The 19,983-nt window shown below is 40.6% G+C and overlaps 1 protein-coding gene across 2 annotated transcripts in view; it reads left to right on the top strand.

Moving 5' to 3' along the window:
• Nucleotides 1-19,983, top strand: part of GTPBP3 (GTP binding protein 3, mitochondrial) — a 112,471-nt gene that overhangs the window by 73,564 nt on the left and 18,924 nt on the right. For both annotated transcript variants that reach the window (XM_075207822.1, XM_075207831.1), the window contains exons 6-7: nt 47-119; nt 3,244-3,387. In XM_075207822.1, coding sequence (XP_075063923.1) covers nt 47-119; nt 3,244-3,387 — 217 coding nt within the window. The remainder of the gene's footprint in view (nt 1-46; nt 120-3,243; nt 3,388-19,983) is intronic.

The raw sequence follows: 19,983 nt of genomic DNA, 5'->3' as shown, positions 1-19,983 counted from the left end.
ACTGCATCTTGGTATACTGAACATTCTCTACTTATATTCCTGCCAGGCTCTAGCCCACATTGAGGCCTTCATAGATTTTAGTGAGGATGATAATGTGGAGGAAGGCGTTCTGATTCAAGGTAAGAGATGCCATGATAATTCTGTTATGTGCATTTAATAACTTGCATACTTCATTGGGTAGTTCATCAGTCTGTATTGATACTTGATACAGGTATTTTTTTATTTTATTTATGTAGATATGCATACAATATTTAAAATGATTCACAGTAAGGGCCTGATTGGCCATAATTTAGGCGTTTAAAAAGATCATGCAACTTGTGCATAGTTCCGTCTATATTTCAATCAAAGAATTTTTTAATACATTACGATTTGAATAGGGGTGAAAATTCTCTCTGTAGAAACAGTGCTTTCTGTATGTAGACACACATAACAGAAAGAAGTATATGCACATGCCTATGAACAATAATTTCATATCAGAACGCACATATATTTTCATAAAGTAAAATAATTGCTAAGACAATAGTAAATTAAAAAAAGTCTTACAAATAATTTTTAGTTTCATAAATTTTATTGAAAACATGTTCTGTGATAGCTACTGAGTCGCATACATGGAATTTTTAAATCAAAGAATGTGCCGTGTCGGTAATAATTATCATCCAATATTTACACCTACAGCTGTCGTAGATGTAAAATAGTTGGTTGAAAACAAGCATACTTATGATAAACACAGGATTTCAATTGGCCGCATATGCGTTAACACACCCTTACTATACATGGCTTACTTCAGTCTGCCCCTTCCCTGCCCCATTTTGCTGCTCAATTCGTAAGAGGTCAGATGCACAGGGATATGAATTAAAAGCAATTGCATCCATTGCCGTAGCATCTTTTTATGGGCATGCGCAGTGCGGATACAACATACGCTAGGCAACCAGGCATATGGTGTAGCATGCTAAGATTTGAAAATATGTTTTATCCATCAAGTAGTAAGCGACTGCGTAACAAATAAAAATGTAAGTAGGTTTATCTGTAATTTATCTCTACTCATTGGATCTCCTTAACTGTAAGCAAATGTAAGCCTCTTGGCAGATGTTTGCCCCTTTAAGTCTCAGTAACTATCAACCAGCTGGATAAAGAACAAAGAAGCAAATGTACTGTAGTTTAGTAATAAGATCCTTCAATAAACAACAATAAATGTATGTGCATAAATTTGAATAAAAAAACAGCTTATTTGAAATGATGATGTTTTATAGACTAAACTCACTGTCACTCTTTTGCAGAAAATCATGCGGTTCCGCTCTGCACTTCAGATTGAAAGACCACTCTGCTAAGCAATAAGTTGTGGTTAGTAAGATAAATTTGTTACGGCTAGCGTCCCAAACATAAACTTCTAGAACAGGCAGTAGAGGTCTTGGCCTTTAGCAGCCGCCTTTCGTGTAGAGCAAGTCCTGGTCACAGGTACTTGGATACCTCCAGGTCTTAACTCAAGTAGTAGGAGCTTATGTTTGGTGACCGTAGCGCAGGTGGTAGGAGGATGTCTCAAAGACAGAATAGACTATTGCTACTGGCCGCGGTTCAGGAGTCTGATGGGGATCAAGGCTGCTGACAGGCGAGATTCAGTAAACAAACTAGGGTCAGGGCTACAGGCAAACAGACAAGGTCCAGTAAACAGGCAGAAGTCAGGGCCACAAAGGTCAAACAGTGGGTAAGCAATAAGGATAAAGAAATACAGCAACATGGAGTAGGTAAACCAAAGTGAGCACTGAAACTATAACTGGCAGAGAGGTTAAGCCCTTCCTGCTTTAAAAAGAACTGAAAGCCAATCATGAAGGAGCTCATGAGGGCCAATACTTCGCCACAGGAGGCGAAGTATTGGCCCCATTCTCCCCAGCTTACTGTTTAAAACCTGGAATGTGGCGAGTTTGACTTGGGTGTAACTGACATCCTGCTGTCAGACAGGCAGCCGTGACACGGACCGAGGTGAGAGACGAGCCTCGCAAGTAGCACTGCGGCAGTTGACAAACATACCCTTTATAGTTAAAATTGTCCTGTAATAGATCCAGCACATTTCATCCTCTAAGTATCACAGTATTAATACAATAGTCCCCTCTATCTCAATTGTATGTAAGGTTGGTCTTCTGCATTTCCACCTAACTGAAAGATCACTCAGCTATCCAGAAGGGAACCACAGGATTCTCTGCGAAAGAAGGACTGTAAGTTTGCACATCAGCACTCCACTTTTTATTCCAAGATAGGCTCGTGCCTTTATTGTTGTGTGTTAAAGGATCTTATTACCGTATTTTATTTGACTCTTTGTTCTCTGTGTATCTGACAAGAGGCTTAAATGTGCTGTACTGACTCAACTAAGGAGATCCAATGAAATATGACTATAGGATATAATATATACTATATCTTTATTTGGCACGCAGAGGCTTACCACTTGGTAGCTGAAACATATTTTTAGGTGCTAATATATACACCATTAGGGCACCTAGTATCTATTGTTCATTTACAGATTTAGCACCTGCAAGCGACGGCTAAACCTGAGAGATGGCTGCTAGCCTGAATATATGAGGGAGTGACTGTATATTATTTACACTTTGGAGTTTTGTGCTGACTGTCGGTATACTTTACTTTGGTTTTGGAGTTTTAATCAGCACTACCCTACACATCTGTTAAACTAGTCCTCCTACTGCCTCATTTTACATGAGACAGTAAGGGAGATTACTGCTATTACTTGGTTGAGAAAAAAGCAAAATTTCAATCAGTTGGACTGATTCTATATATCCATATAATATATGAACAGGCCTAAAAAGACCATCTAACAACTGAACTGGTACACTTGCTAGAGACCCTGTTTCGAATTCTGTTGTCTATTTGAGGCAACCTTCAACAAGTTATTCTTTGCTCTGATTGGGTGGGAAACTTGTGCCTGAAAACCTCTGTGTTTTATAAAGAAAACAATAAAGTTTTAGTTGCTCATAAAGTAACCATAATGTTCAAATGGCTAGTGGCACAAATAAATATTTTGTACATATTGGATAAATAATTATGATTGATTATAATGAATGAATAAATAAGGGAGTGTTGAATTCAATGTTATATCTGGAGTGTGAAGTAAGCCACTGCCAATTTGTAAATTCAGTTATGAAGCATGTTGGTCTTGGACATCTCCCTCTGAATTATATACCCTCTTTAAATTGCAGTAGTATATGATAATATTGCTTAATGTATTCAAATTGACAGTTGATGAAGAGGTTGAAAGGCTTCAGAAAGAGTTGGTGGAGCATCTTAGTGACAGCCGGCGAGGAGAGAGACTGAGAGACGGAATACAGGTGGTTCTAGCAGGTGCTACCAATGCAGGGAAGAGCAGCTTGTTGAATGTAATAAGTGAGTATTAATGTGTTCTTTGTATCCATGATGAAATTGGGATAGGTAGAGCCAACGATGAAGCAGATTTGAAATGCATGTATTTTATTTAGTATGTACTTTTTTTCATAAAAGTCTGAAATGGACCCAAAACAACCAACAAATAAACAAGCAGTCTGGTATCCTTCAGGTACTAGTGTCTTGCAGTTAGTTGGGGAGACTCACACGTTGGACAGATTTCAAGAGAGTATTTACACTATTGGGTTATGGTTAAATAAATACATTTTCTGTAAAATCTGCATCAAAGGATAAAACATCTGTGTCTTGTCATAAATCATTATGTAAATGAAATTCCTATACTTAGATGTGTGCTATTATATGTCAAATGTTTGCAATCAATCAAAGACTATGAAATACAAAATAAAAATTTGCCAATTCAGGCAGCTGTCTTACCACATATACCTAACAACCAATCTCTCTTGTTCAATTACCTGTGTCTTTAATAATACAGAATATTATAGATTTTCATTGCTTCTTTCACAGACACTGTTCATCTACCGTGCTCCGTTCTTAAAACATACACTTCTACGTGCCTTCTCTCTATCAGAAGGACAGGTTAAAACCACTTGTCCACAACAGTCCATAAGGGAGATTAGTTGCAAGGAGCCAGGTAAAGACCTGATAAGCAGATGACTGGTAATACCTCCAAAGATAGTAAAACAAGAACTAGCTTCAGACTTTGGGTATTGCCAAGCTATCTCTTGAAATATTGATAAAAATAAAAATGGTCTCCATTACGGTGCCAGGTTTCACCAAAAACAAGTGGATGCTGTGGGCAGCACGGTGGCTTAGTGGTTAGCACTTCTGCCTAACAGCACTGGGGTCATGAGTTTGATTCCCGAACATAGCCTTATCTGGGAGGAGTTTGTATGTTCTCCCCATGTTTGCGTGGGTTTCCTCATAATGGTAGGTTAATTGGCTGCTAACAAATTGACTCTAGTGTGTATGTGTTAGGCAGATTAGACTGTGAGCCCCAATGGGGGAGGGACTGATGTGAGTTCTCTGTACAGCGCTGCGGAATTAGTGGCGCTATATAAATTAATGATGATGATGATCATGATGATGCTATTACTGATCTACTTGCACATGGAATTTTTACACCAGTGCATCATATGTGGAAGATGAACATCTTCCCTCCAGGATGTTTATTATCTGTCACTTTAAAATACATATGTTTACTTTTTTAGGGACTTGTTTTGTTGTGATAAAAAAATTTTTTATTTACCTAGTACACTTCAAAAGGTATATTCACACCTGACGGAAAGTGAAATGCTACCAGGTTTCCAGCAAACTGATAAATCATCATCATTTATTTATATAGCGCCACTAATTCCGCAGCGCTGTACAGAGAACTCATTCACATCAGTCCCTGCCCCATTGGAGCTTACAGTCTAAATTCCCTAATATAGACACACACTCGCAGACAGACAGAGAGAGAGAGACTAGGGTCAATTTTCATACAAGCCAATTAACCTACTAGTATGCTTCTTTGGAGTGTGGGAGGAAACCGGAGCACCCGGAGGAAACCCACGCAAACACAGGGAGAACATACAAACTCCACACAGATAAGGCCATGGTCGGGAATCAAACTCATGACCCCAGTGCTGTGAGGCAGAAGTGCTAACCACTAGGCCACTGTGCTCCCCAAATAAACAGTGAACAGTGTCATTTCTCACACTACAGAAGCATCTCAGGAATGTTAAAACGTTCTATTAGTCTAAACAGGGTTTCCAGTCCTCATGGCCCCCTAACAGTGCAGCTTTCCAGGTGATAAGTGAAATAATTAGTACAATCTGTTGATCTGTTACAATGTGACAGTAACGAACACATATGGAAATCCTGCCCTGTTAGGGGACAAGAGGACTGGATTTGAGAAGCCTTGTGTTATGGTCACCAGGAGACTTTTCTACCAGTCTGGATTAGCGCTGACCTTCCTAAGGCACGGAGTCTAACGAACCCCCCAGTCTCCATCAAGAACCGCTGCAAGGCAGGATGGATTTTGCTGCTGAGATCTGGGCGCTCTGTTGGGACTCTCCTGCAGTATAAGCTGTTTATTTTCTGTACAACATAACAGTGCATCTGTAGCAATCTGTGTGTAGCAGGTGCTATTATGGGTAAACACTCTACAAGCAATACTGCTGCCAGCAGGCTAGAGAAATATGCTTGTTTTAATCATGCTACAGCCACAGGGGGAGCTCCTGCATCTGAGTTGCAAGTACCCCAGTGTTCTAAAGATGCAGAATCGCCTGCTGATTCTACTCTTCAGGAGGTCCTGAAAGCCAGCACTGCCTCTGAAAAGAAGGTAATGGACAAAATTGGAGAGGTGCAGGTTGATTTGTCATTGATGCGACAGGATTTTCAGAAAATTCGGGAGCGTGTGTCGGAGACGGAGGCCCGCATCTTTGTACTTGAAGATACTACAGTTCCTCTACTGCAGAAGGTTGCTGGTCTGGAGGCTCAGATGGTGTCGGTTAAACAAAAGATGTCAGATATGGAGGGTCGCCTCAGACGCAGTAATATTCGGTTGGTGGGACTTCCTGAAAAGGCAGAGGGGGATGCTCCGGAGACATTCCTGGAGAACTGGATGATCCAGCTGTTCGGCAGAGAGGAGTTCATGGCCCAGTTTGCGGTGGAGAGGGCACATCGGATCCCGACTCAGAGACCGCCTCCTGGTGCACAGCCGCACACATTTATTGCCAAGATGTTGCATTATAAAGATCGGGATGCTATCCTGCGCTTGGCTCGGATTAAAGAAAACTCCAACCAGCCCCGTCGTTAAATCAATAGCACACCCGTTTAATAATTAGGCCTCCCTCCAGCCCCATTAAAATAATACTATTCATATTTGATAAATAGAGATATTTCCCTCCAACCAACCCAAACATTAAATTAATAGTATTCCCATTTAATAAATGAACCTATTTTGGTACCTCCAAACAGGCCAGCAATAAATAGCATTTATGTTTAATAAATATAACCATTTACCAAAACCACCCCTGCCATTAACTTATTCTTATTCACATTTAATAAATAGCCCTCCTCCCCAAACTCAGCCCCACATTCAGTTAATAGCCCCAAACCAGCATTAAATGAAAAGTCCTGCCTCCTTATCTTAAATTAATAGGCCCCCACTATTAAACTAAATTGCCCCATCGTCACTCATTAGTCATCACCTACCTCACACCCCCATTTCATTGACCTAAGACCCTGCCCTCACCCCCATTTCATTGCCCTAATCCCCCCTGCTCTCCCCCCCATTTCATTGCCCTAAGCCCCGCTGCCCTCACCCCCCTTACAGTGACATAAGCCCCCTGCCGTCACCTCCATTACAGTGACATAAGCCCCCTGCCCTTACCCCCCATCACAGTGACATAAGCCCCCCTGCTCTCACCCTCATTACAGTGACATAAGCCCCCTGCCCTCACCCCCATTATAGTGACATAAGCCCCCTGCCCTCACCCCCATTGCAGTGACATAAGCCCCCTGCCCTCATCCCCATTACAGTGACATAAGCCCCTGCCCTCACCCACATTTCATTGCCCTAATCCCCCCTGCTCTCCCCCCATTTCATTGCCCTAATCCCCCCTGCTCTCCCTCCCATTTCATTGCCCTAAGCCCCCCTGCCCTCACCCCCCTTACAGTGACATAAGCCCCCTGCCGTCACCTCCATTACAGTGACATAAGCCCCCTGCCCTTACCCCCATCACAGTGACATAAGCCCCCTGCCCTCACCCCCATTGCATTGACATAAGCCCCCTGCCCTCACCCCATTACAGTGACATAAGCCCCCCTGCACACACATACACATGCTATACTGACATAAGCCCCCCTGCACACACACACTACATTAACACACACTACATTAACCCCAATTTCATTGATGTAAAACACCCTCAAACTTACACTTACCTTATTCCAGCCACACTTCCTGCACTGTACACATGGGACGGCACCTGTCACATGGTGCGCGTTCCATGTGACCTGTCTTTATTACTGGATAGGATAAGGAGAAGGAGGCCACGCAAGGGGGAGGGGGGTTTAAGATGAGTTCCGCGGCCCCAACGATGCTCCCCTGTTGGCACCCCTGACCCGGGGGGGCTCCGCTGCACCCCTCGCTCTCCCCCTAATCCGTCCCAATGTTAGGCTGGCCCTGATTGCGGCCAGCACCCGCTGATGGAAAAAAAAAAACAGACCAAAAAAGATGTAATGAAAAAAAAAACTATCAAGCAGCCTACAGTCGCCCTCATTAGGCCCCCAGCCTACCAGGAAAATTCCCGGTAAGCCCAATGGCCAATCCGCCCCTGGCCCTAAGACCAGAAGAAGGGAAAGGCTTTGCATCTTAGTCAGCCGAGTCCTTGGCAATCCAGCCAAAGAGGGACACATTATTTGAGCAGGGCTTCCTACTGAAACTCCGCACAATGAGAGAAATGTTGGCAGGGATAGATATATGATGACAAGGAGTGGAACATAAAATTAATTTTAGGATTTGCTGGTCATCTAAGAAGAAATTAACTTTTTACGTTTTATATTCCTGTAATTATGCATCTGGCCACAAGATGGTATTGCTGACTACATATATATATTGTCCAGAAGTTTAACCATTTTTAACCCAAATTAAGTCTGGGAGGTTGATGTTATCATCTGTTGGTTTTGTTTATTTTGCATATATAGCACTACTAATTCCGCAGCTCTGTACAGAGAATTAAAATCATATCAATCCCTGCCCAATTGGTGCTTGCAGTCTAAATTCCCTAACAGACTGAGAGAGACTAAAGTCAATTTAATAGCAGCCAATTAACCTACTAGTATGTTTTTGAAGTATGGGAGAGAACCGGAGCACCCACACGAAAACACTGGGAGAACATACAAACTCCACACAGATAAGGCAATGGTTGGGAATCTAACACATGACCCCTGCATTGTAAGGTAGAAGTGCTAGCCACTAAGCATATTTTCATTTTTAAAGGGGCAATCTCATGATGCCACCTAAGCTTGTCTGATGAAAGTGAAGCCCTTGCCTCCCATACAAGGCATACTAATAGATCCATGCTGAACACTAGTAAATTGTGACTGCATTATTAGTAACTATTAGATACAACTTACATTGGATCTGTGAGTGCCGAATATAGAGGATAACTATCAACATCTGCTGTGATGATTCAAGTTACTTCCTAGTAAGATAAAATAAATAGGGGAAAACAATACATTCTGTAATGTTTTTCTGGCTCTATAGCTTTATAAGGTCTTGTATAATGTATGCTTATGAAAACTAAGCAGCTAAAAAGTTTCTCCCTACTCCTGTAATGCCTGATTTTCTCTATCAAACAGTGATTAAGCAGCAAGACATTTTAAAAGGAGTAGGGTTCTGACACAGAGAGTCAGTGTTATGTGATTGGTTAGCTGCAGCTCTGGTCCAATCATATATTGTTTCCCCCTGTGTTGAAATGACCCTCAGTTTCCAAACTTCTCACTACCCTATCACTGTCTGTGAAATACAGACTTAGGGTATTTTGCAATATGGTGGACAATATCTTTTATATTTTAGTGTACTTATATGAAGTTGAGCTAATTGCATAATATTAATTGTGGGAAAATGTAATTAAAGTGTTTTCTTTTGTGTTTTTTTGCCTTTTGGTGTCCAAACAGTGCATGCCATATTGCACAGAGATGCTGTTGTGGGTTAAATATCTATCAAATAGCAGGTGTCTAGTAAATTAGACTCCTACCATTTTCTGAGCTGATAGTAAAGAGTGCATATCTAAGTTGGCCAGACAGTTCCTTTAATTTACAGTTCCCATCATCATATAATATAATATGGAATGCTGTAGTAGTATTGAATGCACACATTTTTAAACACCCTTTGGGTTGTTCGTATCCCACTTCCTGCACCCCAAAAAATACTGTTTGAAATAACAGTATACATTAAGACTACAATACGTTGAGTCAAAATCATGAACTACTCAAATAACAGAGGCATAAACTCCACAACTATTTTAAAAAAAAAAAATGAGGAGTGCACAGGAAAGAGCCTTTCACAACAATATACATGCAGTTACAGATATCTTTTAACATATGCTATTTAACTTTATAACTTACTTTTCTCAAACGTAATCAGATTTTTTTTTTTACAGCACTGTGCAACAAATTTCAGAGTAAGTAAACCTACTGTTTGACATGAATGTGCAGTGTGGGACTGGGACATGAAGGGCCCACTGGGGCACTGCAACGCTAGGGGCCCACCATAGGGGGTGTGGCCAGCCATCAGTGTGCGCTGATGGCTATAGTGTGTGTGTGCGCTGATGGCTATAGTGTATGTGTGTGTGTGTGTGTGTGTGCGCTGATGGCTATAGTGTATGTGTGTGTGTGTGTGTGCGCTGATGGCTATAGTGTATGTGTGTGTGTGTGTGTGTGTGTGTGTGTGTGTGCGCTGATGGCTTTTATGTGTGTGTGTCTGAACTGATGGCTATAGTGTGTGTGTGTCTGAACTGATGGCTATAGTGTGTGTGCCAGTGTGCTAGCATAGTGTGTGTGAGCCAGTGTGTTAATATAGCGTGTGTGTGTGAGCCAGTTGGTTAATATAGCATGTGTGTCTGAGAGTGGGCGTCAGTGTGTTAATATAGCGTGTGTGTGTGTGTGAGAGTGGGGGCTAGTGTGTTAATATAGCGTGTGTGTGTGAGAGTGGGGTTCAGTGTGTTAATATAGCGTGTGTGGGAGAGTGGGGGCCAGTGTGTTAATATAGCGTGTGTGTGAGAGTGGGGGCTAGTGTGTTAATATAGTGTGTGTGTGTGTGTGTGTGAGAGTGGGGGTCAGTGTGTTAATATAGCGTGTTTTAAGAGTGGGGGCCAGTGTGTTAATATAGCGTGGGAGGTAGGCTATTTAAATGCAGGTGGGGGCTAATTATTTGTGGGGTTATGGTGGGGCTATTTAAGTTAGTAGTGGGGCCTAATAATTTAAGGTTAGGTGATGGGACCTTTAATTTAATGCTGCAGTGGTTTGGTGATATTAATTGAATATGGTGCTGATTTTGGGGAGGATGGCTATTTAATAAATGTGAATATGAATTATTTATTGCCGGGCATGGTTGTGTAAAAAGGTTATATTTGTTAAACGTAAATGCAATTTAATTTATTGCTGGGCCTGTTTGGAGGTAGGGAAATATATTAAATGTAAATATTATTATTTTAATGTTGGGGCTTTAGGGAGGCCTAATTATAAAACATGGGTGCTATTGATTTAACACTGGGGCTGGTTGGAGTTTTCTTAATTTTATGTACCCATTTTTTTTCCAAATAGGGCATCCAATATTCCAGGATCCAGACAACCAGCAAATAAGCTAAAGTAACCAGCAGCCACAAGTGGTGAAAGTAACAAAAACAGGTAGGAGAGAGCAGGACTGTCTGCTAAATGTCCGGAATGTGGTGGGACAGTGCCGAATTTGGGTGATTGTTTCACTTCGGACAGTTGGTAGGTATGTCCCGCTTCACCCGTGTACTGCTCATGAAGGCAGAACTGTGTGCACCTAACAGTAGTGCACACGGTATTGCCTGTGTACTTGTCTAAAATGCTGTCATGCTGTCACAGGACCTATAAGAGGTCCAGAGTGTCTGACAGCTTGGCAGATTTTCTTTGCTTTTTTTGACCTGTACCAGATGTCATTAAGGTGCTATTTTAGAGATATTGGAGGAACTCCTGTTATCTGGAATTAAGTAGAGATGTAACACTTTATTTTTATTTTGTTTGTTTGAACTGCAGTGGAGTGCTAGGTTACCACTAAACAATATATGTTTCATTCATTGTTCATATCTATACATTTTAAAATTCTGGGTTTACTTATTCTTTAAAAGGCAAAAGTAATGTAGACAGTGGATTTATGAATAATATTGCAAAGTTTGCTCCCTTAGTGTGAACCTTCATTTTATTTTGTTGTTTTTTTTTACCTGGAAATAGATTTTTTTTGTCCTTTTACTACATTATGGTAAAGTAATATGTGTTAAAAAAAATGATTTTAATCACTGTGGTAACACAACGTTACTTTATTTTTTCTATTAGTTTTTAAGTTCTGAATTGTAATATTTATATTTGTCCATCCTAAACTAGCACTAATTTAGTTAGCAATTAAGCAAGTGTTGTACAACTATTTAGACATTGTCTAAATCTACATCTTAATGAGTCTCTACATCTTAATGAGTCTCTGTAGATCCATACCAGCTACTTAATCATCATTATCATCATTATTTATTTATATAGCGCCACCAATTCCGCAGCGCTGTACAGAGCACATTTGTCATTCACATCAGTTCCTGTCCTATTGGAGCTTACAGTCTAAATCCCTAACACACACATAGACAGACACAAACACACTTAGGTTAATGTTGTCAGAGCAAATTTATCTACTAGTATGTTTTTGGAGTGGGAAGAAATCTGAGCACCCGGATCAAACCCATGCAAACACGAGGAGAACATAGAAACGCCACACAGGTAAGTCCCAGGTTGGGAATGCATACAACATTGTGTTTTGCAAGAATACGTATTTATTTTATTTTCTGTTGCGTTTTCTGGAAGCAATACATTTTGCAAGTTTACAAAATTAAATATAAACATATATATAAATTCTCTCCCAGGCTTGCTGGAAATGTATTTCCTCAAATGAGGTTGAACATTCACAAGCAGCATACGTTGCACTCTATTGCTTTTATTTCCTTCCCCTTAAGTGTGTCCCATTGTGTAAATATGTATTCTTCATTTTAGGAAGTGACCCTTTTTAAACCATTCGGAATAAATAATGGGGTCAACCTCCCCATTTATTTTTGCTGATGGGGTGAAAAGTGTCTATGGGTTGATGGTAAAATTGAGTATTAGCAACCAGATTCAGACAGGACAAGAGACTGATTAATTTAATTTAAAAATAGCTTATTTTTTCCAGTGCCTTATTTGGGATTTTGGGTAATTATTATTATTATTATTATTATTATTATTATCCTTTATTTGTTAGGCGCCACAAGGTTTCCTCGGCGCCGTACACAGTACAAAACAGTCGACTATACAGGGTGAAACAGTACAAAACAATAAACAAAAATACCAATACTTCAGAAACTCCAGGCTGGCTGATGCAAAAAACGGAGCAGAAGAACAGGTAGGTAGACATGAGGGAAGAGGGCCCTGCTCAAGTGAGCTTACATCCTAAGGGAATGGTAATGACTACAGATCACAAATAAGCAGTATTATATCATGAGGTAGGAAAAGCATGATTTGTATATATTATGTAAAGAAACTACTTACCTCATTCCAGCATTGAGAATTGCGGTCACATAATAGTTATCTCATTCATCTTTTAGGAATTATGGACAGGCCAGATCAGACATAATTGCTAACTAGTAATTTCTTCTTTTGTAAATATATAGGCATTATAGATTTGGAATATCTAAAGGTTCTTTAGCATTGTGTGACGGTAAGTGTCACGAGCTTCCTGCTCCCCCTGGCGCCTCGGCCGTCACCTTGACGACCGGGACATCATTTTCGGTTCCTGCCCGGCCATTGACAAGGCAATGGCCGGACGCCTCTCGTGTAGCGCTGCGTCCCGGCAGTGCTGGAACGCGGGCACATGCACGCAAACAGGCACAGTCTGTGGGCTGATTAATGTAAGGGGGCTTGGTGCATTGATTGGTGACTCCTGTGGGTGTTTTCACAGCTAGGCTCTGATTGGTGACCACCAGTATTTTAGGCAGTGAGGTCTGCAGCCTCACTGCCGGTTCTAGCTTTACTGTCACAGTTCTGCTGACCTGCTTGCTCCTTGTTCCTGTCCTGTGGATACTCTGTCGGATTTCTCGTATATGACCCCTTGCTTGGATTTGGACCCTGCATGTTTTGCTCATGACCCTGACCTTTCTTGCCTGTACCTTGGACCTTGCTACCGTGCCTGTGACCTCTGACCTCCGCTTGTTTGTTGGATACGCTGTCTGCTGTCGGCCCTTGCTTGGACTTTACTCTGCTTTCCGGGGTTCTCCCCAGCCGGTACACATTTCACGACCCTCTGTTAGTCTGCGGCCAAGTCTGTCCCCACCACTAGGGGCAACAGTGAACACCAGACTTTCAGAGCAGACTCCGGGTTTTGCTGTACTGGTTGGAGGGGTTCCTAACAGTAAGCTTGTAAGATGAGGGTGATAGCTGCCTTAGCTGATGGTGATATACTATTGATATTTGCTTCTCCTCTTGGTCTGTAGTCGTCTGCATCTCCTCTTGGTCTGAAGTCATGTGCTTCAGGCCCTCTGTCTGCTAGAGGGCTGCTCCCTGGTTGAGGTACCTTTCTTTGTATGAGTGGATCCATCTTTTTTACTTTAACTGCTTTTGAAGCTCAGGAGTACTTGGAAAGGTCCTTCCCAACAGACATGGAGAGGTGTGTTGCACATAAACTTCTTAATTAAGACCCAGTCTCAGGCTGGATATTGTGAGCAGGATCAGAGTTGGGCTGAATTTGCGCAGGTTTTAGATGCTCATGCAAATATTCGGTCAAGTTGCTGTCAATAATGATTCATACTTCACAAGAGAATGTGCCTGGTGGCCACTTTTACTCATAAGAACACATACCACCTCAGGAGCTTCCTTTGACACATGTATGGGGTCAGGGAGTAAATGTAATATTGTGTTTCAGCCCTCTGACCTATTTTAGTTTCTGAATATTTTTTTTTAACATGTATGCTGACACCACCAGTGCAGTCAGGTTTTCCATTTTTTAGTTGCAGCTAAGGTAGTGGTTTTGCGTCTCCTGAACACATTTATAGAAGCGTTAAGGGTACAGTTATAAATATATTATATATTTTAAAAATGATAAAATATAATATATATTAAAAAAATATGTCTGTTGTATTTACAACTTTGATTCCTCCAATACCCCTCCAGTTTTTTTAAGACTTGAAACTAACTATAATTCAGTGCATACTTCTTAAAATGTGTTTCAACAAAAGCTGTGGCACACTCAAAATAATTATCTAGTGATTCTTATGGACTCATTCTCGGTTAGGTAGCCATAGAAATGCCAAGAATAACTTGCAGAGATGTCAATTTGTATGCCAAGCTAGGTTATGGAAACAAGTTAAAAGCTGAAGGCAGTATACTATGTAGGAGATAGCAACAGTGACATTACACAATGCCAAACCACCTGGACATGAACATAAGCATGAGTATACCATGACAATTCATAGCATGGGGAAGTCCATTTAACAAGTGTTGAATCAATCCTTCTTCTGTTATCGCTGTCTCAGGCAATAGCAGAAGAAAATTAATTAAAAATGCTTTATTCTTATAATAAAGCTTTTTTAAAGGACTAGTAGTCTTTAAATATTTTTTTATTTACTAAGTGGAAATGAAAGCCCGAATCTGGGCTTTTAGCTCCACTGCACATGCGTGAACCAGCTAGCCGGATTATGCAAATAACCCTTGAGACTGGTTCAACGAAGCGGCAAGTTAACTCTCCCTTCCAGTATCGCTGAGGCAGCTGAGTATCGCACAGCTGCCGTGGCGAGATTCTAATAATTAAGGAAGGCGATTTTGATTTTCTGTTGCTGTGAAAATCAGCCTTATCACTACATCTTAATAATCTGCACTTCAAATTTAAACATCTATTGTGATATCTTATGAATTATCCATTTTCTCTTGTAGTTTCCTTACCTGATAATGACCTTTAAGTAATTATGGTTTCTATAAGAGCATTAGAAGTAGTACTGTTTATTAATATTGTAATCAAAATAAGATATTAAAGGTAATTTACTAAACACAGATTCCTTGGGTGTGCAGTACATTTCTGTTTACACATAATAGCCTTCAGTATAGCAAGGAGCATGTCTACAGCACACTTTTATAACGGTTTTTGGACCTGCTGTCTGTACAAGTACTCTGCATGTCCATTACTGAGTGAATTGAAGAAAGAGGAAAAACGTTATTGCAATGTTTAGAACTAACCATTTCATTCAATTAAACTTTTTAGTTTTTCTCATGGAATACTATACATACAATAGATACAAAAATGAATCATAAGCGTAAGGGGACATCTTATCTTTATTACATGTGTCAAGTTTGTGTATTTTGAATGTCTGTTGCCTTGGTTGAAATGCGCGTTCTTGGATAAAGTGTTCCTGGAAGGAACAAAACAAGGAACATCCTTACCTTATCAGAAGATGCTAAATGTTGCACAATAACAGACATCATCCTTTTTAAACATAAACTCCACATATGTTTCATAAACTCACTTATGTTTACCCTTCTAACACATATGCATTCAGTAACTGACAAAAGTAATGCTGCCTGCCACTATTGACAATATTACGGTAATAGTGCGCGTTTTTACCATTAATACGGTAATTTCAATGCAGGCTTTTTGCTCGCAGCTCCCTGAGGCACGAGCCGAAAGCCGAGTTAAATTCACCTTATTAACAGTAATACACTTACTGCTGCGGTATTCTGGGGGGGGATTTGAATATCCCCCCCCCCATAGAGTGATGGCTAGGGTCTCAATTATGAAGTGCTGAAAAGCTGAGGCGCTCTGAAAAAAATCTATTTTGGTGGTGTCATGTACCGTCATTTTCACTGGTGTGGCTAGATTTCTGCCAAAGTGCATGGGTTTGCAGAGCAGGCCGGAGAAAGCATGTTCAAAGTAGTACAAAGTAGACTCACAGTTGCACCTAACTTTGCTCAGCAGTGCAAAAGCAAGAGCATATTTTGTTGAGTGAAATTATTTAAATAATTACTTTAGTAGTGTGCGTAATTACCGTTATTACGGTAGTTATAAGGCGGCTTTTTGCTTGCAGCTCCCCGAGCTGCGAGCAGAAAGCCGGGTTAAAACTAACGTAATAACGGTAATAATTTTTACCCGGCGGTAGTTCGGGGGGGATTGAATTCACCCCTTTGGGTTATTACTTGCTTTGATTATTTTAAACCCTACAATGGTGCTTCTCCTGTCTGTAACAAGCAGCTTTATTCATGGTCCGTGCATCATGTTCGAAGGGGAGATTAATTTGAAACCTTCCACCCTAGTGAACACATATGTACCTTACACAGGCAAACTGCTTTCCTTTATTGCCTTCTTTAACTGTACTTTTTCTAAGGGTCACACTTATTTTGCTTTTAATCTAATAATGGACCACCTGTCTGATTTATATCCTGAAGCTTCCTCCCTTTCATATCCGACTCTGCGCCATATCAGAAAAACCTGGTATTTTGATCAACTAATATATGTTGCCAACCCATACGTGACGAACTACATATTTTACTCCCTAGTTCACTACAGCAAGTCCTCAGATGATCCATACTAGGGTTATGCAGAGAATTGCATTATATTAGCAGTACTAGCGTGTAACAAAGTCATGATCGCTAATATAAAAGCAGTCACTGTGTATTGGACATTCGATTAGATGAAGAACAATGCTAGCCATCTTTAGCTGTAACACTGTAGCAGAGAAACCAGTGGGAGTAAAATACCTAAAATTGGTTTAAATATGGACTGCAAAATTGCTGAAAATCAGTGATTTGACAAAACCTGAGTTTCACACATTAAGGCTAGGTACACACTGGGGAATTTTTTGACAGACGTGTTATCTACAATGACTTTGTAGGTCCAATCGCTCGGACGATTAATGCATACACATTAGTCACGTTTTAGACGATTAACGAAAGACCCACCATCCAGAGACTTTTCACAGTCTTATTGTCGTGAGCAAAGATTAGAATTTTGTACACACTGAAATGACTTATGAGCTCCATGTAACGATAAAGGGCAGAGCATGTTCAATAGTAACCACCCGAAATTTCATAAAAAAAAGGTAACACGTTTTCTTCATACATTTGTTAGCACCTGTTTAGTGTACGTCGTTCGCAACCGCACATCAACATATTCTTTTACTAATATGGATAATATTGAAGAACAACCACCAACTGCTCTTTTTCTGCTCGCTATGTCAAGAAGACTGCATGTACAAACCCGAAGGGAAAGAAGGAGAAAGAATAGATTGTGTTGGACCAAAGAGTGGTTCAATAGGAGATACTCATTCTCTCATATGCCCTGCTACAGGAGATATGGGACAACAACCCTGATGACTTTAGGAATTTCCTGAGAGTGAATGAACCCACATTCCAGGAACTGCTCCAACTAGTCATCCCCATCATCCAGAAGGAGGACACCCATTTAAGGAGACCCATATCTCCAGAGACTGATTGATACCCTAAGATTTTTGGCAACAGGAAGAACACTGGCTGATTTGAAATACAGCACAACAATTTCACCACAAGCTCTGAATTTGATAACTCCTTAGACCTGTGATGCTATCATTGAAGTTCTCCATGAACAGTATATGTTCATGGAGAACAAACAGTCAGGGGGTTAAATGTATCAAGCTGAGAGTTTTCCGGCGGGTTTGAAAAGTGGAGATGTTGCCTATAGCAACCAATCAGGTTCTAGCTATCATTTTGTAGAATGTACGAATTAAATGATAGCTAAGATCTGATTGGTTTTTCAAAATCGCCGAAAAACTCTCAGCTTGATACATTTACCCCAGTGTGCAAAAATCACTGACACAACCTGTCTGTTTGCTGTGAGGAGGAACATTTCAAACCATTGTGCTTCTGCTTCTTGATGTTGGGAAGAGGAGTCTGCTGAACATCGATAATAAGCCTCAGATAAGCTGCTATTTTTCTTCATTCTGGTACGGTCATATTATATCAGTGGATGTATTTATTTACTTGTGAAAACTGAATTACACTATGTCTGGTACCCCTTTGCTCTTTGGTGTCTTGACTTTTGGAGGATGGCCTGGTGTCAAGAAGGCCAGCAAATAAGCCACTTCTCTCCAGGAAAAACGTCAGGGACAGACATATTCTGCAAAAGGTACAGGGATTGGGCTGCTGAGGACTGGGATAAAGTAATTTTCTCTGATGAATCCCCTTTCAGATTGTTTGGGGCATCTGGAAAAACGCTTGTCCGGAGAAAGAAAGCTGAGTGCTACCATCAGTCCTGTGTCATGCCAACAGTAAAGCATCCTGAGACCATTCATGTGTGGGGTTGCTTCTGAGCCAGGGGAGTGGGCTCACTCACAATTTTGCCTAAGAACACAGCCATGAATAAAGAATGGGACCAAAACATCCTCCAAGAGCAGCTTCTCCCAGCCATCCAAGAACAGTTTGGTGACGAACAATGCCTTTTCCAGCATGATGGAACACCTTGCCATAAGGCAAAAGTAATAACTAAGTGGCTCAGAGATCAAAGCATCTACATTTTAGGTCCATGGCAAGGAATATCCCCAGACCTTAATCCCATTGAGAACATGTGGTCATTCCTCAAGAGGCAGGTGGACAAACAAAAACCCACAAATTCTGACAAACTCCAAGGGTCCGATTCAATTCTGCTGCAAATAGCGCAGCGTTAATAGTATTACCATTAATACGGTACTTTTAACCTGGATTTCTTCTGGCGGCTTAGGGAGCCACGAGTAAAAATCCAGCGTTGAAATTAACTTCTTAACGGTAATTATGCACAGTTTTACCGTATTAACGGTAAAACTGCTAATACTGCCTTATTTGTGGCAGAATTGAATCGGCCCCCAAACATTGATTAGGCAAGAATGGGCAGCCATCAGTCAGTATGTGGCCCAGAAGTTGATTGACAGCATGCCAGGGCGAACTTGCAGAGGTCTTCAAAAAGAAGGGTCAACACTGCAAATATTGACTCTGTGCATAAACTTGATGTAATTGTCATTAAAAACCTTGCACACTTATGAAATGCTTGTAATTTTACTTCAGTATACCATAGCAACATCTGACAAAAAGGTCTAAAAACACTGAAGCAGCAAACTTTGTGAAAACTAATAATTGTGTCATTCTCAAAGCTTTTGGCCATGACTGTACTGTCCGTATCCAGGTTGCAGGTGGACTGCCATGTAATTTCATTTTCACGGGTGAACTGCAGAAGGTCAAAGTACCACAGCTTTGGCGCATAAACATCATCTGCACCTGCCCCAGATTTTTTAGAGGCCTTTAGTTCTTTCTTGTATATAGTCCGAAGGTTCTGTATTTTGCTCTTTGCCCTTTCCAAATTTGTTCCAGGGTAAAGTGGCAGGCATGCTTTCACAAGTTCTTGCATAGCCACATTACTTAACATTGGGAAAGCTTGATGAATATTTTAAAGAATTAAGGGCAAACATCAGTGATGTAAAAAAAAGATCAAAAAACTAGAATAAATCTTCATGGAGATGTTTCAGTTTTTTTCAGAAGGTTATGCCACAAAGCACTAGCCACTTTAACCATTAAAATGTTCTACTGCTAATATAAATATGTTGAAACTTTATATTTTTCAACTGTTAATTTTCTCTACAGAATTCAACAATAAGTCTGTTGGATTACAATGTGTAGTTTATTCTCTGCATTTTACAAATATATGCATTAACAAGTAAATAAAGTTTCGATTATAAAACATGTTGAATGTACATGTAAAGGGTTACAGAGCACAGGTGCAAGATGCACTAGCATTTACACAGGTGTACTAATATGATTGTTAGGTGGATTGTTCAGAAATTA

This window comes from Mixophyes fleayi, chromosome 1 (assembly GCF_038048845.1).
Source record: "Mixophyes fleayi isolate aMixFle1 chromosome 1, aMixFle1.hap1, whole genome shotgun sequence".
NCBI lineage: Eukaryota > Metazoa > Chordata > Amphibia > Anura > Limnodynastidae > Mixophyes > Mixophyes fleayi.
This window is presented reverse-complemented; position numbering and strand designations above follow the sequence as displayed.